Below are 26,145 nucleotides of genomic sequence, written 5' to 3'. Positions count from 1 at the left end.
AAAATCCGGGACTCTATAGTCCCGAGGTCTGGTAGAGACATACAAAATAATAATAATAATGTCGGGACACCTTTTTCACACACGGTCGGTTAGCCCCATGGTAAGTTATTTATTATCTTGTGTTATGGGTGCTAACACAACTGATAAACTACATATAGCTAGATATATACATATTTATAAATAAATATCATAACACCCAGACCACGGCCAACAAGCATGCTCATCACACAAATGTCGACCGAACCGGGAATCGAACCCGGGACCTCAGGTTCGGCGGTCCGGCATGATGACCATTGCGCCATCGAGGTCGTCATATGTTAATAATTTTCTCATTTCTTGAAATTATTACCAAATCTCGAATAATTAAATTAGTAGTATGAGGGCTAAATATAAAAAAAAACGGAGGGGAACCACAAAGGTCTTAATAAAAACACATAAAAAAATATAATTCTACAATTTATTCATTACTCACCACGTCTAACCAACTTCGCTATTCTTTCCTGATTTTTATAAATACATAGATCCATGAATGTCAAGCTCAACAATAGACAATGACCCAGCATATCTTTTTCTAGATCCTTCTGTGACCTGAACATAGATTGTAGACTTTCAGGAATGTAGGCATGGGAGTTTTTTGGTGACTTTTCTGAAAGGTCCCGTAATAACATTTCTACTATTTGATCTGTTGATACCCGTTCGTTGCCGACTAGGGTCCCGTAGAGCCTGAAATATGAGATTTTGTAAATAGGTGTAAATTCCTAAAATTAGTACCGGATAAATTACCTATATTTGACTCGCTAAATTGTTTAATTATGTACATCCACCCTGCTAGGTAAGTATTTATTTATTTGTTCTGGCGATACCAAAATTAATATGAAAGGCAATATTAGAATATTGTGATTGAGACTTGTAGCGCCCTCTAGCATAGTTACGTGTAATTAACTACATCTTTGCAGCGACATCTGTCGTTACTAACAATATAACTCTGGATGACATCATAAGGAGCAATTTTCATCAGTAATATTTTGTGCAATAAAATAAAGATGGTCTAAAAATTATCAAGAAAAATGCCTACCTGTATGGTAGAGTAGGTCTCAAAAAATACACTTTTTGCTTTAGACCGTCGTCTTTATTTTCATTTTCATCATCACATGATCTGAAAAAATAATCACATGAGTAACAGATTTTAGGCAGCACTCCTCATTATCCAGAATGTATGCTGTATACGAGTAATGCAGTGGGGACATTGATTTGTTTCACACCCCTCTAACCTCGCTTAAGAGGATTCTAAATCGTGGTAATTAATTTACAAATAATTCACAAATATTTGTTTTGTTTTGTTTGGTTTTTTTGTTCACTGTTTCATTTTCTTTTCTTTTTTTTTTTGGTTTAGTTAAGTAGGTTTATGTGCAAATTATAGTGCATGCAGTGCTCTTCTTTAAGTGATGAGGCACTTAGATATAAGTTTAAATGTATAGTTATAGATGTAACCGTGTACTCATTGTTGAAGAGCCAAACTAAATAAATAAATAAATAAAGATCAGGAACACTAGGTATTTTTTATAATTCTTGTAATGAAACTATTTTTTTCATAAGATTCTGATAAACCCAGTCTCCACCAAAGTGGAACGTAGTTTTTAAACAACCAATAGAAATTCGTTATTCAAAAATTTCATCTCCACAACTTCTTCAATCCACTCTGCTTAGGTAGAGTCTAGGCCGTATGGAGGTACAAAGCTGAAAGACTTTCTAGCAACTTTTTACATTACGACCAGGTAACTTATTTCACCAAAAAAATACATAAAAAACTTACTGTATCCCATTGCTCCTCGCATTAATCAGAGCTATAATCATGGCAACCATTTGCGCTTTCTGCAGGTTGACAGCCAAAACCTTTGGGTTGTTGGGGTCGCTGCCGGCGGCGCGAAGACTCGTGGCTTCGGCTTTCATCACGTATATGTCTGCTGCAGGCAGCTGTTGGGTTACCCGCCATGCCTGGGAAGGTGTGAAGGGTTTTTTAGAGCAGCAAGTATTAGGCTCTAGACAGACGGACTGCATTTCAACTGCCATCCAACTGCAAATTGCAGTTCATGGGCAGTTTGAATGCAGTTGACACGACTGCAATAGAAAAGGTGCAAATCAAACGTGCAGTCCGACTGCAGTTGAATTGCAGTCGGCGTGCAGTCGTGTTCTTCGCAGTTGGATTGCAGTTGAAATGCAGTCCGTCTGTCTAGATCAGTGGTTCTTAACCGGTGGTCCGCGGACCACTGGTGGTCCCTGGAGACATTCCAAGTGGTCCGCGAAGCTTAGCTTCGCGTCGTTGCTATACGTTATCTAACTTTATTTTCACCGACTTCTCTATGTGAGCAGGGGTTTTCGCATGGACGTATATAAGTTAAGTTTTGGGGTCCGGACCACCCCCCCTTCCCATTCATATCCATCTTACTGGTACGACAGTAAAAAATGTATGTTTGGGCTACATTTTACGTAATTTTGATTCTTAAAAAAAATTCTATTTTTTCGCGCTCGCTTCGCTCGCGTATTCAGAAACTACTTATGCTTGCATTTGTCAACAAAAAAAAAAGTTAAGTACGTTTGGGCTACATTTTACGTAATGATTATTTAAGTCTGAAAAGAACTACATAAGCATATGTATGTCTTCCTTTACATTTGCTTACCTACGAAAGAATAGAGAAGAATTCTGAACATAGTAAAGAGAATGCAGTCACAAAAATCTCATTAAATTAAAATCTGTAACTTTTTGTTTTTTGCTAAATAATAAAGAAATGAGTCCTAATTATAAAGTGTGCTTGTATTCTTTATCAAAGAACCCTCAATTTAGGTAAACCAATGAGGTGGTCCGCGGCATAGTAAACTTTTGATGAAGTGGTCCCTCATGACAAAAAGGTTAAGAACCACTGGTCTAGATCCTTAGAGTTTATAGAACTCGGTTATAGGTGTCGATAATACCCAAATCAAAAGACTATGGAGAAGATACACTAGCGGAGATGTCATAACGCCAATCTACTAAGAAAATACCGCGTCAAAATATGGGTGTTCAGGGGATGACGTACGTCACTGGCTGCTTACTCATTCTTTCTCATCCGCCCAGTTTTTTTTTTTAATAAAATCTCTTCTAATAATTTTCAACCCACCCCATGCAAAAGACCAAGTCGAAATTTGAAAGCAAAGGATTTTTATGAAATGTTTCAAGGAGTGGCTCTTACAGAGAAGAACCTAAACAAAGAAGCTCCATGGATAGGTACTCTTTAAATAAAGTGTCTATCTATTGGCAATGGAGAAGAACTTTGATGGGCTTACAATACAACATAGAATCCCAACCAATTTGAGAAATCATTTTGCAAACCAAATATGGAAAAATAAAAACTTACAATATCCAAAATATCAGTGATCTGGAATTTCTTGCCTTCAGGGTAGTCAATGCCATGATACCTCCAATCCTGGACCTCATAGCTATTCTTGTCTATTAACGTCCAACTCACAGAGTTCACTGTTATGTACAACGATAAAACTGTATTGCATTCCTAGAAGAAAGATTGAAGATTGATTTCTTTTCTTTTAATAAAATCAATAATGATATATGTAGCTAGAAATTAGGAAATGGTGAAGTAAATTAAAAGATGTCAATAACAACAGAAAATAAAATGTGTGCCCAAAGAATGATGCATGAGATAAAAAGTTTAGCAATGACCATGATAGTTGAGACCAGCAGCTTTCTGAAGAGACCCAGGTATAACATATATATGGTCACTTATCATTACCATGTTTTTATATATCTAAAAAAATTCTTCTATGCTTAAATTGAATTTAATCTATATGTTACAGCTAAAGCAAAAGTGCGGCTACACCTAAGATTAGCCAGCTACAGCTAGGTATGAATGGCCAAAAAGGGTAAACTTAGTTGTATTCTCCTTTCTTTGAAAAGAACTAGGTGTAGCGTACTCTCATCATAATTATATTCAGCTAAAAACTACAAAGCGGCAGTCAGTAATTTACCTTGAATTATTTCTTACCTTAGTACAACAATATATGTATAACTTATATGTATTTACCTTTATAACATTTTCACTTAAATAAGGATGTAGTATCTGCCCTTTTATTTTGGTCCCAGCTTTTTTCTCCTTAGAAGGGCCACTTAATATACTGTTGAAGAGTTTCTTTGCCGACCTTTCAGAAAATCCCTCAACATATTCTAGCTCTGATAGTGATTTGAGTTCGCCATTACTGGTCTTCCATTGTGCAAACTTCTTGATATTTGATTTACTTACTTCATAACTGAAACAATTGGATATCAAAGATCAGTGTACAGGATAAATAGGTATTGAAAATGTAAGGTAAGTCACGGATAACTAAAAAAGTAAGGCAAGCGGAGAACTTTTAGTTTCCGAAATAAACCTACTTTTTTTCCCTTATAATGGCATTCACATCTCTTGGGTGTGAGACGTATTTGGCCAACTACGACGTTTTATTGACGCGTTAGACGTTAACGCAACTGAAAATGTTTTGGATATACTTACTTTAATTGTTTTTGACTTTGTCTACATGGATTTTGGATACAACCCATTCTATCATAGTGTTTAAACATAGACAACTTTGTTTTAAATAAAAAAATATACAAAGATTTCAGGACAGAAAGCCCAATGATACATAAAAAAACTTACCTAGCTAAACTACTAGAATCAGGATTGTTTATAACCTGTAATATTTTCTCCTTCTCTGTATCATTGTATTTACTATCTAACCCCTCACTGAAATACTTTCTAGGAACGATTGACATTCGGCAACTCAAGCATAAAGCGCTCTGAAAACAATTCATCATTGAAATTACGGCAAATTTGATAAAATTGCTAACTCAATCTGATGCAACAAACATGTACCTTTGTTGATGTTTTCGCTGCGTTAAATAACATTTTCTAATATTCCACAGGTGATTGAATATAAAATGTTTATTTTTTATTCATTTATAACTTAATATAAAGTTAATAAAGCAATTCTTCTCATTGTTTACAATTTACATAACCTATTTCGGTTTTTCAATTGACATTAACATTGTCAGTGTCAAATACATATGGAGACAATTTAAAGCAGTTAACTAACTGGAATCCTATCCTAATGACCAAAATCTCTATGCTAGTGAGAAGGGATAAATCGTGAGCCGTGCTCTAGTATTTGATCAGCCACGTCTCTCTGAAGGCCGGCTGTTTGGTGAAGTATTTAACGCCACATCATCATCTCCCGAGCCTTTTCCCAACTATGTTGGGGTCGGCTTCCAGTCTAACCGGATTCAGCTGAGCACCAGGGGCCCGATTCTCCTAAGTTATTACTGTCAAAATCGAATAGAAATCGAATCGCAATATGATCGTAATAACAGTTTTAACCATATCGGGCATTCTGCTACTAATAAAAGACCAATCGTATTCGATTGACATTTGATTGGTGTGCGATTGGTCTGCTATTTTGGTAATTTTGGTCTATACGGTAGTTTGCTGTACAATCATTTTGCAATCGTAAATCATTTGCAGACAAAATGATTCATTATTGAATGACAGAAAAGGATAAAAACGTTTATTTCAAAGAAAAAATAGCGGAATGCCACATACGCTTCAGTCGTAATCGAGTCGGGATCGGATCTCAGTCGAATCGAGTCGAACGTGAATCGTATGTTGCTTAAGTAAAATTAGGAGAATCAGGCCCCAGCGCTTTACAAGAAGCGAGTGCCTATCTGACCTCCTCAACCCAGTTACCCGGGCAACCCGATACCCCTTGGTTAGACTAGCGTCAGACTTACTGGCTTCTGACTACCCGTAACGACTGCCGACTGCCAGTCGGGATCTATAGTTTAACTTGCTATCCGAAACATAGTACTTAACGCCACAAATAGTGGTCTTTTGAACAATTTGGTTAAACACGCAAACGACAAAATTGAGGAACACAAGCATGTACATGTGTGTATGAGCGACGCTCGCACGTACCTACCGGCTACAAGAAAATGGTGTGGGCGCGTCGATGGCTTATCCATTTTATTAACTTCTCTAAGCATGAAAATCGTCCTTTTTCGACTTACCCAAAAGAGCGACATCTGTCAATTTCTCACTGAATTAAAACTATTCAAAAAGAGATTAAGTCATCTGCCTTGGAAGTTATTACTATTATTCATAGAGGTCGCCAGTAGCAAGTATCGAATTGTAAAGTTGAAATAATCATCCTCCTTGAATGCCATGAACAATGAATGCGAAACAGTGTTGACGACTGCATCCTATGTCGATAAATTATTTCAGTGTTGTTTTGTAAATACCTTGTAAAAATTCTGTATTCTCTGAATTTACATTTTGTTACATTTGCTGTGGTTGATAGCAAATAATATTAGGTACCTTTCCCGTTTCCCTAATTGTAGGTAGATACCCAAAAGCTTCTACATTATGCAGTTTATTATTTGTTTATTACAGAAAGTGGGAGAACCTTTCCTGTGGAATTCCTCTTCTTTTTTGTTTAGATTTTCATTTCACTAGGTTATTGCGTAGAAAGGCAAGAAACCCATCGTTTGCTTGAGTTACGTCAAGTGGTCTTTCCAAGGATCAATGTCACAAATTATTATAGTGACAGTTGATTGACCTCTTGATTTGAAAAAGGAACTAAATAAAACACAATCAAAAGAAATAGGAAAGAAAACAAAATTGGCTATTGTCAGTGTCAAAAACGGTTTTTATTTTGTAAAAACACACAAAATACACTTGATCCCTGTTATGGGTAAAATACGATTAGTGTTGTCTCGTCAATGATCGAGAATGGACATGGAAGAAGTAGGTAAGTACTGAAAATGTATGAATCTTCCGCGTGCAGGAGTGAGACAGAATTATAGAATTCTCTCGCTTTATCTCACGAAGCGATGTACAACAAAATGGCGTATTCCCGTCGGCGCTCACCGCGCGGCGACACGCATACGTAGGTTGCATTTGATCATCTTCTTTCCTTCGAGAGAGTTCGGTGACGGTTGGCGCGCTAATCCGCTGTATCACAACTTCTCTATTCTTAAGACTGGTGAGTTCAGCATATCTTCTAATTCTAGTTGAATGGCATTTTTATCTTATTGCTTGATTAACCCAAAAGTTTATAGTTCAGCCATTTTGAAACCAAGCAATTTCTATATCATGTGACAGAAGATTTGATCGGTCGGATTCAAATTCTATTTTCATAGATGATGAGAAGATGGATTGATAAAGCGATAAGATAATAATACCTACCTATTCGTTTCAATAATTTACTTAATAATTTTCGTAGGATTACCAGATTCCTCTTGAAACTTCTTTGTTTCTATTTCTATCCTTTTATGTAGGTACCTAGTGGGGGCACTTACCTATAGGTAGGTGTAAGTAGGTAGGTAGGTAGGTAGGTAGGTGGCTAAGTCGGGCCTACCCAATTTCATTTTGTCCTTAACCTACCTTTTCCTTAGGTACCTATTTTTCTTTGAACTAAATTTATCATAGTGCTAGGTAATGATGATAAAATGGTAGATATTGTACCTACGCTTAACTGTATCACCTATTAAAGGCGATGTGGCAAGTTGGCAACGTCGCATACTTACTGTTCAGTCGACCAGCCTAAGCTGACATTCGGTAGGTACGCCTCAAAATGGACGCTCCGTTTCGTCTGATAACTAACAGAATAGCAATTTTTTCATGATATTTTGTTTTTATACACATAAGCTAAGTTAGGCAGTCCACGTGTTATACAAGGTGTTGATTTGCATTTGTGCCATAGTTCAGGAGGAGGACATACAATACGTAAATAATCGATTGGAATTACAGTAGATGGGAAATAACTAATATGCACTGCTTTTTTTGTCATTGTAATGTCGTGGTATTTCCGAAGTTATCCAATTTTATGAATGAAATTTATGAGTGATCGTTGCGTATGCTTTGTGTTTGCGTCTGTGTGAGGGTGCAGCACGGTTTTAACACCAGTAACATACGCGCCAAGTTTAAATAAAGCTAGATGACATTTACGGAATTCCGAAAAATAATGAAAGAAAAAAAATTACGTACCAATTTTTTTATTGATTTGGGTCGAGAATCATTAGCATAATTACCTCCTTGAATATGGCACGGATACAAATCAACAGATTGTATTTATTTCTCTAGGATTATTTATATTTTTCATCAAATACCTTTCATAGCGGGCGTGGCATTGAGTGCAAATTGATAATATGCTGGTCGACCGGTTGGCTAGCAAAGCCGTCACGAACTTATTTGTGCAGCGTTGCCAGACCGCTACTTTTACCTACCTATCTAAGTACATTATTATCTTCACGTCTGCCGTTTATGATGGGTGGATTATGATGAACAGCTTTTTCTTTCTGTGCTGTAGGACCTAGTCCCTAGCTGTTCTTGTTATGTAGGTATTTAGAATTCTGCTCCATGGTATTCTTTCCTTTGTAATTAAGACCCTGATGCCTGATGTCTTCCCCAATTAGCAAAATGGAATTAGGTGGGTACCTAGCTTTTCAATTTTAAACTTATGAGAATTATTTTTCATACTGTCATGTCACCTTGCTAAAATTTATTTATGTCTAGCTAACTTCAGCCATCTTGTTTTCAACGCACTTTGTAGTTGACGTAACTTCTGTTGTCTCGCTTACACCGTCGACATTGTGAACTAAGCGTCTATCCGACTTTGTTTTACGCCATTTTTATTCTTCATTATATTTCTGTAGTTATCTATAAACAAATTTGGAAGTACATTCTTAACAAAAATATTTTCTAACTTTAGCCTCTGCACACCATCCCTAACCCATCGTTTATAGTTTTATTCTTTCTGAGGTTCCGACTATATTTGTATCGTTGTAGATTCATTGACTAGTGTCTTCATCCCGTTATATCGCGTAACTGATCCAAAACAGCAATGTATGTAAGCCATTGTCATAGATTCGGGCGATTATGTCATGTTATCGGGGTTCAATCATTCAACGTGTAAGTATGAACAAGATAGGCCAGAATAATTTAGTTGCTATATCGACCTTTATATGCCCGCAAATATGGCTTCTTTTTTAAGCAATAAAAAGAAGATAAATATCGTCATTCAAATAATTAAAATTACAAGAAGATAAACATTTATTTGGACCGTGTCTGGCATGCAGAAAATTCATGGTAGAGTGACGATGATAAGCGAATCAAAGATCATTATGAATTGACATGGAAAAAATGACCTGAACAGTAACTAGGGGTAAGGGGTAACTGATGCTTCTACGCCAAAAAATATATGCGTATGCCTTCTACTTCAAATTCCTGAGTTCCGATTCCTTTAAAATATTTAGTTCTTGCTGAAATGCTTGAATTTTCCAAATATTACTTTTTTGTTAGTTGCCGATGACGAATTTTTAGCATAGTATAGGAAGGTCGGATGATATTCTAGCGGCTAAGAACAATCGATTAGCTTGGATGATTTTTGGGTATTAATGATATTTCAGTACAAAGTATTGTCGATGTGCGAACATTCTATTTTTTATAATGACGTATATCTGACGTACAGCGTCGTTCGGCTCCGATCGGGTAATCTCGGCTACAAGTCGAACGACCCACTCGCCACGGGCGAAGTTGTAAGAACGGCAACGTCGCCCATTCTCTAACAGTTCACAATATGGAACTACTTTTGTGATTTTCCCCCTTTTTTCTTTACCCCGCTTACTTTTTATGATTTACATTAAAAATAAAAAGTAGGTAGCCATAATCGACAACCACGGGCCATACACTTAGGTAAAAAATGTTCCTATAGGTACCTTTTTCTAACTGGCCCAGGAAAATATAAATAAAGATAATACGAAAGAACGAGTCCGCCATTATGGCAACGTTGCTGACATTGACTCATGATATTCGTATTTGGTTGCGCGTTCAAGTAGCTAGTTTAGATCATAGGCACTAAAGCCTAATTAAATAAATGCTCTTGAGTTCATTAACATCCAATTGTGATTTTGAATAACCTACGTTTAAAAGTTAGTAAGTATGTAGTACTTACTTAATTACGCTATTCTGGCCTTGGCGGCTTGATTCAGTTCATAATAAACAGAAACAGAAGTAGAGCGCAAGAGAACGAGAGACCATTATCGCAACGCGACCCAGCTGTATATTATGCCACAGAGTAATGAACGAAAAAACAGAGCAATGTTCGCCGCCTGTCACTTGGGATTTGCGTTTTCTGTCTATAACGAACAACGATTCATCTCGCTATCTCGCTCTGCGGCCGCCGCTGGTATTTCATCGCACCAAAGTGGAACCTCTGTGCGGCACATAATCTGTACTTTTAGTTCGTGTTTCGCTTGTCGCTCTCCGTCGGTAAAACTGGCAATCGGCCGCCATTTTCTTCTCCCTCTATCTGCTGCAGTGTCGTTTCGGACGCGGAACAAGACAGTCGTATATTGCAGTATTTTGTATTCTTCTCGTTAATTCTTCTACTTCTGTTATCTCTTGCGCAGTCGTTTAGGTGAGTCATTGTAAACATTTGGCACATACATACCTACTTATTAGAGTAGAAACATTTAAATCTTGAAATGATTTTGAACAAGTTTTTGTTTTTATTTTTCATTCTTTTATTGTTGTTTTGAATTTACGTATTGTAAAATTTAGACGGTACAATTTTTTGTAGGTTCTGATAAATAGACGGTGACTATTTAAATTTTATTTATTTACGAAAATTTTATGACGTTTGAGGTTATTTCATCTGTCAAACCACCTCAAACAATTGTAGTCTTTATGCGCTACATTTTAGCACTTAAAATTGCATGTATTTTTTTTTTAGCTTCATTTGTCACATGACTTCACCTTGTTTGATTTTCAAGAAATTTGTTTGTACCCCACCGTTTAAAGATGATACCTACTTACCTAATTATTGTTATTTTGGTTTTTATTTTTTTACTTACATGGTTATTAAGGTATTTCCATGACTGCTAATAAAAAAAAAGTATAATTTAAAAAATCGTATTAATAACACGGTCTTCTGGGGATAGACTGCTTGCTAGAACATAAATGTAATTATTTACAGCCTTTACTCCTTGCTCAAAGCTTCTCGTATTTTTGGGATTCTGTTATCGTAAGTTGACTGTCAGCTGTCTTTCGTTCAATAGCGTCCCTTGCGCACTGCTTTCCACATTCACCTCGTTCGCTGTCAGCCGCCCTCCTGGAAATATACCCGTCTCTGTTCCTCGCGTGATACGCGCGCTCGGAATGAACGTAACGACAGTCTCTCATGTGTTTCGTCATCGAGGCACTTGGCTATCAGCGTTGCAGCTCAACACCAAGCGAACGGGGAATTTATTCCGGTATTTCGCACGACAGAGCGGACGGCGGCCATCTTGGTTTGATGATCCATAATGTTGTATTGAATTTTAGAACATTTCAACCTTCTTTTGATGGAGCGATTTCATTTTTCGGTTGACAGATTTTTGTTTCTTGCCAAAAATCCACTTAACTTTCGTGGGGTATCCATATTTTGACGATAACTAGCTCGAATTCTTCCAAATTATTTGTACCTATTTATTATTATGGCATGGTGATCTAACCTAACCTCTGACTTTTTGCTCTGGATTGATTGAGCGAGATGGCGCAAAAACGTTCGCCAGAACTGCTGTATCTGCAGTAGGCCGATAATTAAGAATACTTACTTACCTACCAAAATGGTACTTAACCTATCAAGACAGTAATTCAGCTTTTGGGAATGTCCCGCCCTTCGTTATAGCCACAAAACTTGATCCTCTGATTCCGTTTAGTTAGAGTTTAGAGGACCTTCACATTTTAATGCCTATTCTATCTTAATTTTAGCATACCTACCTAAAATAAAATATTGGATAGGTACATTAATATACCTACTTAGCATAAAAAGGTGTTGCTATTCATTCATAGTGCCATGGTCATGGCCATGCTCATATTTCATAGAATTTCTGAACGAAAGGAATCGCATACGGCTCCTCACAAGTCTCACCTTTTTACTTTGGTTATTTTAGACCAGGCCTTGTTGTTAGTAGGTACCCAGGTGTGCTTTTGACCGCGTCCGAACCGAGCGCGCCTCAAAGCCAGCATGAAGGAATAAACTCCTTCACCCTGAGCGGTAGAAGTTTATTAAATAATTTAACATCCTCAAATGTCTTCCGAATTATTAGATAATAACTCTTCTATCGAACCATCCCCCTTATTCTGTATTCATCGCATCACTTCTTTGTATTTTGTAGGTTATCTGTCAATCACAGTCTTGTTTGTCAATGTCATTGTTTATTGCATTTTAGGAATCCGTAAGAAATGGTCCGGAGTTACGGTGATAAATACTCTCTACTTACTTTCGTTACCTACGTTGTTTTGTTTTTTTTTGTCCACTTTTGTCGTGCTATTTTTAGAAATCACGTATTTGCAACCTATTAATAGAGCATTTCGTAGTTGTAGTTTGGGCGTAAGTAAAAAAAACCGATAGCTAGTTGATTTTAATTAAATTCGAAAATGAATAACACTATTTAGGAGGCGATCATTAGAGTATCAGTACAGTTTAAAATAATAAAAGTGTAGAAATCGGATGTGTTGCTTTGCGGAAAATCTCGGAAACGGCTGAAAATATTTACGTTAAATTTAGTAAGGACATTGAGGGAGTTATGCCCAGATCGGCTGTTTAAAGCCGGGAAACAGCTGGTGATGAATAAATGTCATTCGCACGGTAGCACTTTTCACGCTCTTTCTGAATCTGAACAGAAGGATAGTGTAGGTTAAAAAAAGTAAGTGTAGCCATTGCGCCATAACATTTAGTTTATAGTGAATTCATAGGCCATTTTAATGAAGGATTCTTCCATAAGTAATATTTATCATTAATACTGGTTGATTGTCTCGTTAGCTAGTATTTCAAGATATTCTCTATTTTGGTACGAGAGAAAAGCTCGACAAGAAGACAAGAAGCATGACAAGTTCTTTGAAACCACAGATTTAGCATATCTTTGCTTGAGAATTTACGTTGTTTTTGAGAAGAACACGACGTCTTCTCTTGTTATAACTTTCGTCACAAACCTATTGAAATCCTACGCACCATTACCTAATTTATTTATTTTTGTTAACGGTCCTTAGATATTCTATCTAATGGCTCATTCAGGTCAAATCAGGTCGTATTTCATTTAATGTGTTTTATATAATCAATTTATTTAGATATTACCATCAGTGCACGGGCTACGTTTACATCGATGATGTAATTATTATCGCACATGGAAATAATAGTTTAAAAATCTTTTGAAATTAATGTTTTTCGTATTTTTTTGTTATGCAGATACTTGTTATTTTTTCGTCGTCCAATAACGTGTCAACCAAAAATGTGTATAACTACAAATTATAATAACAAATTATAATCAATTATTATTTTATAAATTGCCCTAGATTTCACCATATTCAGGTTTAGGTCCGATTTCATTCTTAATTTAGGTCGGTTTTCCGTCTTTCAAGGGAGATCTCGGTTAGTGGTATTTGCCCGTGCAAAACCATAGTATGTAGGCCTGTTCTTTCTCTCGCTCTTTGCAAAAAGTTTTGATTTATTTTTGTTTGAACTGGATTTGCTATCGCGCGTTCTGATTTCATTTACTACCTACGCGATTGCTAATACTTCTCCGGGGAGGCTTTTGCCTTTGAATTGGTAGGAAATTCTATACACATTGTTATTTGGGGCTAGCGGAACATTCCCACCGGTCTGCGAAGCATCGATCTCTGACGCTCTCTTTCCGTCTCGTGGACCTAGACTGAATGTCCCTCTTTGCCTTTACTCCTTGTTATTCCAGATTGATAGACTTTAAAGTTCTGGTTATTTCTTTTTTTTTTTTTCTCGATGTGTCTCTAGAGGCCTTTGTTTATAATTTATTCTCAATACGTCCATTACAGTGAGGGATCGTTTTCCTTGGAGGTGTATATCCCGCAATTGTAGACCGACATCAACAGAGGCTCTAACTGACCCGTTTCTATTTATTTCTTCATTGTTACTACGCGATATTTATAACATTTCTGAAGAAGAAGTTTTAATTTATTTATTTATTTACTTATTGGAAAACCAATGGCTATACAAAACAATGTTGTAAACATATATAGAAACAGAAAGCCAATTATAGGTTATTTTTGTACATTTTGTAAATTCTGATAAACGTAATCATAATGGGATATAATGAATTTTAACTTAGTATCTTATTCTGCTGGGTTTCATAGATTTTTTTACTCAGTCGCCATTGATCACGGTATTTCGTTCCGCGCATGCGGTGTCGTAATAAGTACCTCCGTACATCTAGAACTGTTCACTTCCACTCCATTGACATAATAACAGCCACTCAGACTGCTAGTGCTTGGCTGGATTTCATACGAAACGTTGGACTCTTGTTGGATTGTTATTGCAATACGCCATGCTGACTATAGATGGCGCTATTTTCAATGTCAAGTGGTACTATAGAAACTTGTAAATAAATATGACAGTTAGATTTTGCTATAGTGATTATGATCGTAAAAATAACTATCTTCTTTTTTTATAAAAGTTATTTAGTTTTGTGGTTATTTCTGTTTCAGGTGTGGCGTCTTCATTATTAAAAATAAGGAAATGAGAAACAATGCAATTAATCCTCGATTCTGAGCCCGCTTTAGCTATAGAGAGAAAAATGTCCGCGATTGGCGATGTACATAATGAGAAAGTTGGAAATGGTGATACTGAAAAACTTGATGAAAATAATTGCAACGGTAACAAAGAAAACATAGCCGACGCTAACATTATTACTAATGATGAGGAGAATAAACAAGTTGTAAACTCAGAAGTTGACACTTCAACCGACACGGCTATTGAAACAAAATCCGGTAATGCTGAAGAGGACAATAGGAATGGTGATGTTATGAAAGAAGCACCTGCAAATAATATTCCAGAGCCAAAAGATGGAAATGAAGAATCTCAAACTAATGGTATAAGTGTAGAAGCTGAAATTACCGATAATATTATTAATGAATCTGATACGAAGGCTGCAGAAATTGAAGACGAAATTGCGGAAAATGAAGCCGTTGTCGTTGAAAAGGAAAATTTAAACAAAAATCTAGAAGATCCAGAAAAAGTTTCGAAAACTGTAGCGAATTCTGTAAAAATGACGGTTGAAGCAAATTTACCCAGTGCTAAAAAGGATACTGAAATCGTAGAAAAGCCTGTCGAAAAGCAAGAAGAATGCGACACAGCAGATTTGCCTGGTGATAAAGATGACATTGAAATTGTAGAACAGCCAGTTGAAAAGCATAAAGAATGCGATATTACATTAGATAAAGATTTAGAAATTCAAGCCAATACTCCCGAAAACAAGGAAAAACAATTAGATGATAGCAATAATGAAAAATCAAAACCCGACTGTGATCCTTCTACGCAAGATGACATGGACGTCGAAGAGGTTGTTGAACCAGCAAATACTAAAGAAATTGTTGTTTTAAAAACAGACGAAATTTCCACTGCCCCTGCTAGAACGAACAATGTAAATAAACCTATTATTGTATGTAAGTTATCTAATACTCTTGATATATTGTCTGACGATGAGGATGAGGCACCCCCTGAACCTCCACTGGTCGTGGATGCAACTGAGAAACAATGCATTAACATAGAAGATGACGATGACATCATGCTTATTGATGAGGACACAAACAAGACTGAAAAACCTCAAAATGTAGATATTAGTAATAAAGAGGAAACTCCAATTAGTGTAAATGAGAATGTAACGAATTCTGAAACTGGAGAAAAGATCAGTGAAGAGGATCTATTCGCTAAGACTGAAGATAAAGGTTGGTAAAATTGTTTACTGTTCAGCACTATCACTTTCATCTAAAAAAAAAAAATTTCAATTTATTCTGATTTAACATAAAATATTAGATGTGATCCATTGTATGTATTATGTATGTTCATGGATTTTAACTTTTATTTTTACAGAATTGCCGAAGACTCTGGAAGATGGAAGTGATTCTATTAAGATCAATGAAAAGCAAGAAGATTCCGAACCTAAGTTAGAATCGGATGCGCCGCTAATTCCAGAGAACTTTTTCAAAACTGCTAAGAAGAATTTATCTGATATGACCCGGGACGAGTTGGAGGAATTCTGCATACTTAAAATAGTAGAGAGTATTGTCGACCGAAGTAATTTAAGTGAAATTAAGAACAGACTAAAGACTGTGGCACAGGGAATCGAGGAATACAGGAAAAAAGCAATGATGCTTTCAAAGCAGAATCGGGATCTACAAGTAGTGCTAAAGTCCATTCAAGAGGAACAGAAGAAGGTGTCACCAGAAACGCCAATAACGCCCCTGAAAATTACGCGGTCAGTGGGCATGCAAGTTTACATGGAAAAGTCGGGTGCACGGCGAAAAAATGTCGCGCAATTACAAAATCCCAATAATAATAGTGCTTCCAACAGACAGAATGCGAAAACCCCTGGTGGGCCGGCCACTAGCGGACGTGCTCCGAAAACACCTGCTGCTACACAAGCCATACCCGTCCCGAGGCTAGTGCCGGCTAGCAACAACCCTGCTATGAAGTCTCCAAGTACCATACCTATGGTTAATCAGACAACCCCTACTAAAGCTGCCACTGCCATCCCGAACGGAGTCAAATCCCCTATGCCTGCACAAAAAGTGGCTGAAAAAAGACAGCATAACAGAATTTTGTCTGTGACAGTAGACCTGACTGATGATGAACCACCAACGAAAGTGAACAATAGGACTTCACCTGCACCACCAGTCAGAGTTGTTCCCTCTCAAAATTTAATGGCAAGTCCTAGACAACCGTTTGCAAGCAATAGTAGTCTTCGAAAAGTGTACATTCCTATAAGTGGTCCTCAGACTCAAGGCTTAAGACCTGGACAGACTATCATGGTAAAAACTGTTCCTGCAACGGGTAAGTCACTGAACTATAGTTTTCCTTATATTGAATAATTTTGTGCAAGTATAAACACTTCCTCATTTTCTTCTCTTTTTTTAGGTTTAAGACCAAGGGGTCCTACACCTCCAGTGCCAAGAGCAGCAGCAGGTGCAGTCAGAATGAATAGGGCCCAAACTGGAAGGCATCCAGCACCATTACCTGACATCATGAAGCAATACCAGCCACCAAATTGGAAAGCTTTGCCGCCTGCCCCAGACCTAAAACTGTCCAAAGTAGAAAACGGCATAGTCATCTCTTGGAAAATTGAAGGTTATCAAGAAGACAGTTATGAAGAAATTGCCAGTTATCAGCTTTATGCATACCAAGAAACATCATCTCCACCTAGTACAGCATTATGGAAGAAGATTGGAGATGTGAAAGCGTTGCCTTTGCCTATGGCCTGTACGCTGACCCAGTTCATGGCTGGCTTCAAATACTACTTTGCTGTAAGAGCAGTAGACATCAGATCTCGTCTTGGCCCCTTCAGTTTACCTGGGAGTATACTGCTGCTGAATAAATTGTAAGACTGATAAAAGTGAATAGACAATTTAGTGTAGTGTGGTGAACTCAGTGATGTGGAATTTAACGTGCCCTGGTTGTTTATGTTTATTATTTATTGAGCATGTTCAAGTCATTTTACTAAACAAAATTGTAAAGTTCCTTAATTTGGTCATTGTAACAATTACCATGACACAAATTAAATGTCTATGGTATTTTTACAATATTTAACACTTCTGTTGAATTTTGTTTTAACAGATATTGTACCGTATTCTGCTAAGTTGACTGATATTGATCTTCTGAACAATTTGAAATATGGTAGTTAAATTAAAATAGTTTTTACTGTAAGACGATATTCTAATGTAAAGTTGTAATTAAGCTTTATCACATAAATACTTAACATGTGATTACAGATTCAAAATCTACGAGTATTTTTATTTTTACAGCTTTACGGCATTAAAGCATGTATTAAAATAACTGTTCATACAAAATTATTCAGTCGTCTAGCAAATTAACACTGAATAATATTAAGAATAATTGGTTGAAGAGCGTTGCATGGCTAATGTGATGATCAATCAAATGGGTAATAAATAATGCAAGAAAACGATTTTATAGCAACGAGCAATTTTTTTTTTTGTGAATAATCCACGTTATCAAAATTCTTAAAATCGACGTCATAAAATCATTCACTACAATTTATTGAACACTAGCTGTTTTATCGGTTTCAGTCCGCACGTCCCGTGGGCCGTGGTACAGGCTGTAGTTCCCAGTGGGAACTGCATGGATGAGTGATGTACTCGGGAAGAGTGTAGCTTTCCATCAGTGAAATTATTTTTAAATCGGTCCAGTACTTTCGGAGCCTTTGGGGTACAAACAAACAAAAATATTTTCTCTGTGGTATAATGGTTGGAAGAGTAAAAATAGGCCATCCATAAACAAGTTTTTGTTTACATTCTTTCGTTGATCTCTGGTGCTACACATAGACTATATAAGAAAAAAAAGTTCTTGTCTTTGGTTGAATGACATTTCAGAGTTACCAAATAAGAAAAAAATACTAATATGGTAGGTTTGGGTTGATCATCAGATTTCATTTAATTCAATGAATGATTTTCTTTTTAACCGACTTCCCAAAAAGGAGGAGGTTCTCAATTCGGCCGGTATGTTTTTTTTTTCTATGTATGCACATCGATTACTCCGAGGTTTATAGACCGATTTACGTGATTCTTTTGTTGTTCGACGCGGAACAGCTGCCAGTTGGTCCCATAGTCATCAAGTCAGGATCTGATGATGGAAACCCTGAAAAATCGAGGGCAACCTTTGAAAGTTGTAGGCATACATGGGATAAAAACTTGACACTCAGGTGTATACCTGAAAGCACTATTCAACAGTGAAGGTTTGGAACTAACCTGATGATGGAGACCAGAGAGGGTCGAGGGAACTCGACAACTGAATATGTAAACTACCTCGTGTTTGGGCTTATATTCTTTGTATTGACGAGACCTTTGCAACAGTGAAGGTTTGGATTTGACCTGATGATGGAGACCAGAGAAGATCGAGGGAACTCGACAACTGAATATGTAAAATACCTCGTATTTGGACTTATATTCTTTGTATTGATGAGAACTTTCCACTTATAGGGATAGTGACAACTATTCGTATCACTGAAAAGCTTTAAATAAAAAACTTTTTTACAAAAAAATTAAACCGACTTCCAAAAACACTAAAAAGCAAAAAAAAACTGGCCTCTGAACTCGGCCTAGAAGTCGGTGGCAAAATTAACTTAGTAACATCCATTAGACACCGATTTCTAGGCCGAGTTCAGAGGCCAGTTTTTTTTTGCTTTTTAGTGTTTTGGAAGTCGGTTTAATTTTTTTGTAAAAAAGTTTTTTGTTTTCTTTGATTGTTTTCCCAGCTGATGACTAGGTGGCTGGATGGCGCTGATCTAGGTACGTGAATGCAAGGAAGGGAACGTCATATCATTTTCAGGTCGTATAACGAAAACGTTTTTTTTTATCAACAATTAAAAATATAGATAATAGGAATAAAATTGGGATAGAAGAAGCCATCAGATAATATCCAAATGTCCCGAGAGATTTTGTCCAGAAATCTGAATTCCTTGGATCACGGTCTCTGGTTTATCAAATATCGTAAATTCTCACTAGCTTATTGTACCAATAACAATATTAAACTGCAGTAAATAAATTGTTGGTACGTATCGTTGTCGCTTAAGTCAATACTACCTACATCAAATCGCAACTATTTATGAAGCTGCAATTGTTAATTTGGAATACAATATTGTTATCATATCGTTTCATGAAAAAAGGGACGCGGTGACGGGTACAATGTTAAGAAATAAGAGATGATTTAGCAATCTAAAAAGTTCGTCATTATAGAAATAGTAGATTTGATACTAAAATAAGGGCCACCCCAGCTGTCAAATTACTGTCAGTCAGCTGGAAGGTTTTCCTATGGTTTTCCTTTTTGTTCGGCTGGCAATAATTTTGTTCCAGTTTTCGATAGGTTCCGGTAGCGGTGGTTCGCTCGTGTGCTTATCGTTAAAATTTTAAGGTATTCCAACTAAAAAGACGCAAAACAGTGTACATCATTCGTAATTTAGCCATGAATCGATGTTGTTTCTTGTGAATACTAGGAAAGTGCAGTAAAATTAGTGTTTTATTCTGGTCTTGATGTAGTTTGACGTAGGTAGTTGACATATCATTTCGCAAGTAGTCTCACGGAGGTGGTTTATTTGTGTACAATCTGTTTCTGTGGTAGATATCCGCACGGATTTTAGTGATTGGTGATAAGTGTGGTTTGTGTTATAATTGAAGGATCGAGTTTCCTTGGTGTTGTAAATGAGTAGTGCGTGATGTGAAGGTGGTGAAGTTAATCCAGTTAGCGCGTTACGTGTGGTGAGGTACTGGTGTTTGTTTTCGGTTCCTGCGCCGTGAGAGCCATGCTGGCTCGTTTGTCCCGCTGCGACGTTGATGCACGACCGGTACGGTGACATGTTTCTTGTTTTTCAAGCTATCTGTGGCTTTTATTTGCTTTTAGAGGTCGCCGTAGTATTTTGATGCTTACTTTTGGCGATGTGCAATAACGACGCACTTGTTACCACTGACTATTTTATAACATTTAATCTCAGCAACAGTATAAAAGCAATTTTGATTTATTTTTCTAATTATGTTAAGTTACAGATGCATATATTCAGATTAGATTTCCATGGAGGTCCACATACATGATTTAATTTTATAGATAATGAATATTGTAGTAGGAAAGGTATACTAATGTAGTATTGCTTCACCTATTTGTTTTATAAATATTATTATATTCTTGTTTATCTATTTAGTGTGTAAGTAACAAAACGTGCATACTAATAAATTGTTTGGCAGTTGATAAATTGAGACAACTTGTTTATATTGAGATAAATTGTTTGTTTACAACTAAGGTGCAAAAAAAAGGTTTCACTCATTGGTTTCAATTTATTAATAACACCAATGCCTAATGATATGCAATGAGGAGTTGAAATTAAATGACTTTGAATAAAGTTGAATGCACTATCTGAATAAATAATATTTTGATAAATTAATTGACATTTTTATTTGAACTAATGGCATAAATCCTTCCAGCTACCTGTACCACTTTCTGGGTAATCTATAATTATCTATGGAATTATTTAATGTATGGAACTCATTTATTTAACAGCTTACATGCACAGTTGACAAGAATAAGAAAAAATAGGACAATCAACTACATAGGCTCTGCTTATTTCTTCTAGCAACCATTCAGTTGGCCACTTGTTGGCCTTTTCACTTTTCAAATAATTTACAATAGCTTGGAAATTCTAGGGAAACAATTATATAATTCAATGTCTAAGAGATACTTTAAAATACCATTCCATCGTTATCTAGATAATCTTGCATAGAAACATGGAATTTTATACGTACATGAAGAAGAAAATTGATACTACTGTTTACTTCATAGTAAACAAAATAGCTATAGTTTGTCAACAGTAAACATTTGTAATAACAAATCTTCTTCACCTACAAATGACTCTTGTCTACATCCTGCCAGTGTTATTTCACATAATGGAGAACAAAATGACTAGCGGAGATGCCATAATGGAAAATATCCTAAGAAACTAGCGTACCAAAATGCTGTAGTTCCGGGGATGAAGAACGTTACTGTGTCAGCCCTTATATGCCTTCTTTAGAACTGCCTATTTTTTGTAATATCAAAAATCGTTCACAGATGTCTCAAAGACCAGAACTTCTAGTAAATTTAATCATCATGGATTGTTTTGGTCGTGCCCATTTGACCTAGATTAAGGCACCTGCATTTTAGCATCTCTGCACATTTTTCCTTCCTCTTTGTTTTAAACAGAGTAATAAGAGTTATTAAACTTATGAGTATTGTCTGCGAATAGAAAATTAAATGAATATGATTCACATACCTAGTTCTGCTGGAACACTAGGGTGTGTGAATATTTTGTTAAATTCTCAGAGTGATGTATCACTGAGAAAATACTTGTTGCTGCGGCCCCAATTAATTGGGAAAGGCCACTTGAACCTACTTCGTATTAAGGGATATCATTTAGTTTTTGAGGGAAAATAAATAAACTGTGGACGTATTTAGAAATCTGTAGTTAACAAGTGACTTCTAGTTACTTGTTTGTTCATGAGATATAATGGGTATTTTAGTTAGTTTCTTATGACCTATATACATACACATTGTATTACAAATATAGTAACTGGAGCTTGACAAACATTGAGATGATTTGTAAAAGGGGTACGTACAACAGGCAAATAATAATTATAACTGTTGAGATAATACTCTAGCATAGAGAAAAAATTAAATATAAAAAGTTATAGGTACTTTCAAATACTCCATGAGGAATTAGAACCAACCATACTAAAATACACTCAATTCACAACTGTTTATCTATCTATATTATTTTTGTAAGTCACAACTTGTGACAAGCCCCTCTGATTTTAAAATACTTCCTTAGACATAACAACAAAGGCTGAGTAATGACTTCTACTAAATAAATGGGTTAATTTGTAACCTAACCAATTATAAAACAAATTATTCTATGACTCATGAAGTGATGACTGGTTTTTGTGAGAAATGTATCTGTAATTACATGACTGTTTGATTATGATTACTTTTATAATGTGCAGTTACTTAATAGCATATTTTCAAGTAGGTTTTGAGTATAAAAAAGCATGATATTTTTTAAATAACCAAAATTACAGGGTTTATCTACAACCCAATTTTTTTGTGGTGTTGTTGGTACTGAAGTATCTACCTACTTCTCTATATTGACATGCTTAAATACCGTTTTATTTATTTTTAATTCATGTGGATGTAGTTTTTTTATGAATGTTGTCTATGGTAAGGTTATTCTAAAATTGCAAAATTACCTTACCATCACTGTATTCTTTATTGCACACTAAACAGTAAATACATAAGGAATATAGACAGTCCGTCTTGTGAAACATTTAAGACATTTTACCAATAGATTATTTCAATACTTAGCTCACACAGTAACCAACTCAAGTCTAGTCCAGTACTTCGAAAAACAGGATATCAAGTCAAGTGGTTCTGGGGGTAACGCAAGAAAGCAGTTCTTCCGCAGTCGGCTTTCGTCGGCACTTTCACTCGTATCGGACTGGCGCAGGCGCCGCCCCTAGCTACTTTCGCCGAGACCCGAGCGAATGCCTCGAACTCCGATACCTTTGCTAATTACTCGAGTTTTATTCGGATTTTGTTGATTGAATTTGCTTTGAGTTGGGAATACAATTTCTTATTGGTATTAATTTAGGTACTTGTATGGTTAATTACCTATGTACTAAGTAAATGTAGGTAGGTGCACATACGCCGTTTATTCCTTTGGGAATTACAGTTGGATATTTTTAAATTAAAATAATAATTAAGCTCCCATTAAGTTCCACCCACATGGGGGAATTTATCCGTACCGACCTAAAATTGATTTCTGCCCAGCGACTCGCGCAATGTTCCGACGCAACGAATAGCTTGACGAGAACTATTCGTCAAGTCTGCGCTCGCCATTGTTCAAAACAAAACCACGTTCAAAAGAAGAGGTATACAGCAAAGAAATCGGATCCTCAGTACTACCTATTTAATCCAACTTGATACATTAGCGACTAAATATTAATTTTTAGAGGTTGGCGGGTAAACTGAACTATCAAGGTGTGTCCGTAGTCTGATCATTACGCGTTTTGTGTTTTTAAGAATAAAAAAAATAACTTTTGCCTTTGAATGTCACCTTCAGAGAACGTTAATATGAAAAGCAAATAAATGTCGCTTACGTTATGACTCAAGTTCATTGCTATTTGCTGTTCTTATGTTAAATATGATTGTCCCTTCATTTGTGAAATCATAGATGTGTCATAGGCCTATTAATGTTGTAGAAGTTTTTTTGTTTGGCTGTACGATAGAGGCTAGTTCGCCGAACTAGTAATCTGGAAGTAGTTTCCATAGGACGCACGAAGGTGAATCCACTAGAAAAAACTTAGTACTATATGCTATGCTATATAACATTTTGTGAAGATATAATATAGTTGGAAATGGTAAACATGGATGATGAATATTGGCAATCTCTGATCTCTCCCACATAAGCTCCTATGAAGCAAAACTTCGCAAGTCCACAAAATATGCATGTTCCTAACTGAATACGGGTGGTTGAACCCTCGAAAAGTTTTCCTATCGTGGCGTAGTTTATTCATCGCCCCATTTTGTATTCAGTAGCTCGATCCACTTGATATTGACGAAAACTTCAAGCACCCATACACATTATCATAGCTTCTAAATCTACCTAGGCAATGGAAACTCTAACCAGCCAACTAGACCATCGACCTCGTAAAAAAACATAAAACCAAAAGCAAATGATAGCTGAGGATTTAAAAAAACGAAGAGTGGTTCTAAATTTAACTTTAACCCATATTGCTGAAAGGTTCATTGACCCTTTTTTGTGGCCCATTTTTTGTAATGTATGCTCGTAAGTGTATGATAGCAAATGCTATCGGAATTGGGAGTTGATAGCGAAATACATTGAAGTTTTTAACAACCGTATTAGTAGTTCCAGATTCAAGTTTTAATAAAAAGATATGGAACTTCGTGATGGGATCTCGTTATATACTGTATTCAATTTAGTTACAGTTTATGTATTTAATCATCCATCCATCCTTTAAATCTACAATTTGATATTGAGCCAATAATTTTCGTCGCCTTCATTTAGCGACAAAGGAACGTTTCAAGTTGTTAATTATCAGTATTGCTCAATTTTAGTTACTTACATTTAAGTACCCTGTAAGTGCTAATACCCAGTAGGTACCTTATGATACTAAGTATACAGCAGTACTACTCCAGACTTGCTCAATCGCTTGAAAGTAATTAGACTACTTCAGATTTAGATCGATTCGATACATCAAAAAAACAAAACCTATATATTAATACTCCTAAAATTATCCCACATCCTTCTCTGCTTTGCGGAATAAACACAAAAGAGGAAAAGTACTGGTCTTTAACTACAAACTTGGCCCATCAACGATAAGCTAGCTTTTACACTGCATGTCAGAAAAATGTGCAAGCGGTGTGCAGCTTTTGTTTTAGTTTAACAAGAGTGTGACCCAATTTCCCTGCACGATATGTTTAACTGCTTTCGTTTGAAATGCTCAGGGTATATTAATTTTTTAAATAAACATGCATTATTTACTTATTTATTTTTATTTAGTTGTGCTTTGATGTAGTGAATTGCAGTAATAGAAAGCCGTTTTGCAATTTCAATGTATGTATTATAATGTGAAATATTCATGTTATTAAATAAAACAAATCCATAGTCTTCAACTACAAACTTGTCTTCTTAACTATCTACTTAGTAAAATACTTTAAAATAGAGGTAGTATTTTAAAAATAGTTGCCTCATCTATATTGACACACGTCAACTGTTGTATTTTATCAGTAGAAAAATTCAACAGAATTTAAATTGTTGCAGGGGGCGAAGCGGGTCGCGCCGCACATTAGTTTTACTTCATAATGGTAAGATATTTAAATAGCACAAGAAGTAAATATTAGTAATGGAATTTATTTGCACAAAATTCTTTAAGAGCACTTTATTCTATAACTGTGGGAATCTCTGCCGTAGAACTAGTGGCAAAAATCCTTACATTTTGATCCTAGGCATATTTAGACAAATGAGACATCAATACATAAATAAATAAACAAAATAACATCGCCCACATACACTGCCGTAAAAAAAAAACAATCTCTAACAAACACGTACTCTAATTTCTATCTCATTTGACCTCCGAGCAACCAATGCAGCTACCAGGGCAGCATAAAAAATAAGCATAAGAAACAGCTGATTGACACCCACACAAACAAAAAACGTGACACAAACATAAGTACCATGACGAACTAGCTACACCGCAGTTCACCGCACTAGTGAAAGTCAGCACTGATGACACTTTCCTATAACTAGTGACGTTATGACGTAACTGCATGAAGATAAAACGTCATTATCGTTGTTGCGTAACGTCACTGCATGTCTGGGTAACGCTCAAGAAATTGGTGGATTTATTTTAATGGGAATGGTGTTTTAGCTGTCTATTTCTTGATGGCATCCGATTGGGCTGATTTATCATGGTAAATGTTTGCCTGTCACTGTGATTGACACGCTCT

At 36.1% G+C, this 26,145-nt stretch overlaps 3 protein-coding genes across 6 annotated transcripts in view; 2 read left to right on the top strand and 1 right to left on the bottom strand.

Moving 5' to 3' along the window:
* Positions 1-443: 443 nt before the first annotated feature.
* LOC124635399 lies at positions 444-5,073 on the bottom strand. Of its 2 annotated transcripts, none has more exons than XM_047171281.1 (7): positions 4,899-5,073; positions 4,683-4,822; positions 4,074-4,296; positions 3,393-3,545; positions 1,814-1,995; positions 1,076-1,156; positions 444-723 (listed from the first exon to the last, which is right to left on the bottom strand). In XM_047171281.1, the coding sequence occupies exons 1-7, from the start codon at positions 4,929-4,931 to the stop codon at positions 465-467; spliced, it is 1,071 nt and encodes a 356-aa protein (XP_047027237.1). In that variant the 5' UTR covers positions 4,932-5,073; the 3' UTR covers positions 444-464. The 2 variants fall into 2 exon arrangements, with proteins under 2 accessions (XP_047027237.1, XP_047027238.1); XM_047171282.1 differs by having other exon boundaries at positions 4,718-4,822; positions 4,899-5,058.
* Positions 5,074-6,941: 1,868 nt separating this feature from the next.
* Positions 6,942-17,867, top strand: LOC124635185 (activating transcription factor 7-interacting protein 2). Of its 2 annotated transcripts, none has more exons than XM_047170999.1 (4): positions 6,942-7,059; positions 14,577-15,815; positions 15,961-16,920; positions 17,005-17,867. In XM_047170999.1, the coding sequence occupies exons 2-4, from the start codon at positions 14,618-14,620 to the stop codon at positions 17,466-17,468; spliced, it is 2,622 nt and encodes an 873-aa protein (XP_047026955.1). In that variant the 5' UTR covers positions 6,942-7,059; positions 14,577-14,617; the 3' UTR covers positions 17,469-17,867. The 2 variants fall into 2 exon arrangements, with proteins under 2 accessions (XP_047026955.1, XP_047026954.1); XM_047170998.1 differs by lacking the exon at positions 6,942-7,059 and adding an exon at positions 10,354-10,494.
* A 2,078-nt stretch (positions 17,868-19,945) lies between these two features.
* The window catches only part of LOC124634817, a 92,311-nt gene continuing 86,111 nt past the window's right edge, over positions 19,946-26,145 (top strand). The window contains exons 1-2 of one of the 2 annotated variants that reach the window (XM_047170456.1): positions 19,946-20,440; positions 25,460-25,503. The gene's annotated coding sequence lies outside the window, so the exon portion shown is untranslated. The remainder of the gene's footprint in view (positions 20,441-25,459; positions 25,504-26,145) is intronic. The other variant, XM_047170457.1, reaches the window with a different exon arrangement.

The sequence above is a fragment of the Helicoverpa zea genome, chromosome 12 (assembly GCF_022581195.2).
Source record: "Helicoverpa zea isolate HzStark_Cry1AcR chromosome 12, ilHelZeax1.1, whole genome shotgun sequence".
Classification (NCBI taxonomy): domain Eukaryota; kingdom Metazoa; phylum Arthropoda; class Insecta; order Lepidoptera; family Noctuidae; genus Helicoverpa; species Helicoverpa zea.
The sequence above is the reverse complement of the archived record's forward strand: the minus strand, read 5'-3'. Positions and strand labels throughout refer to the sequence as shown.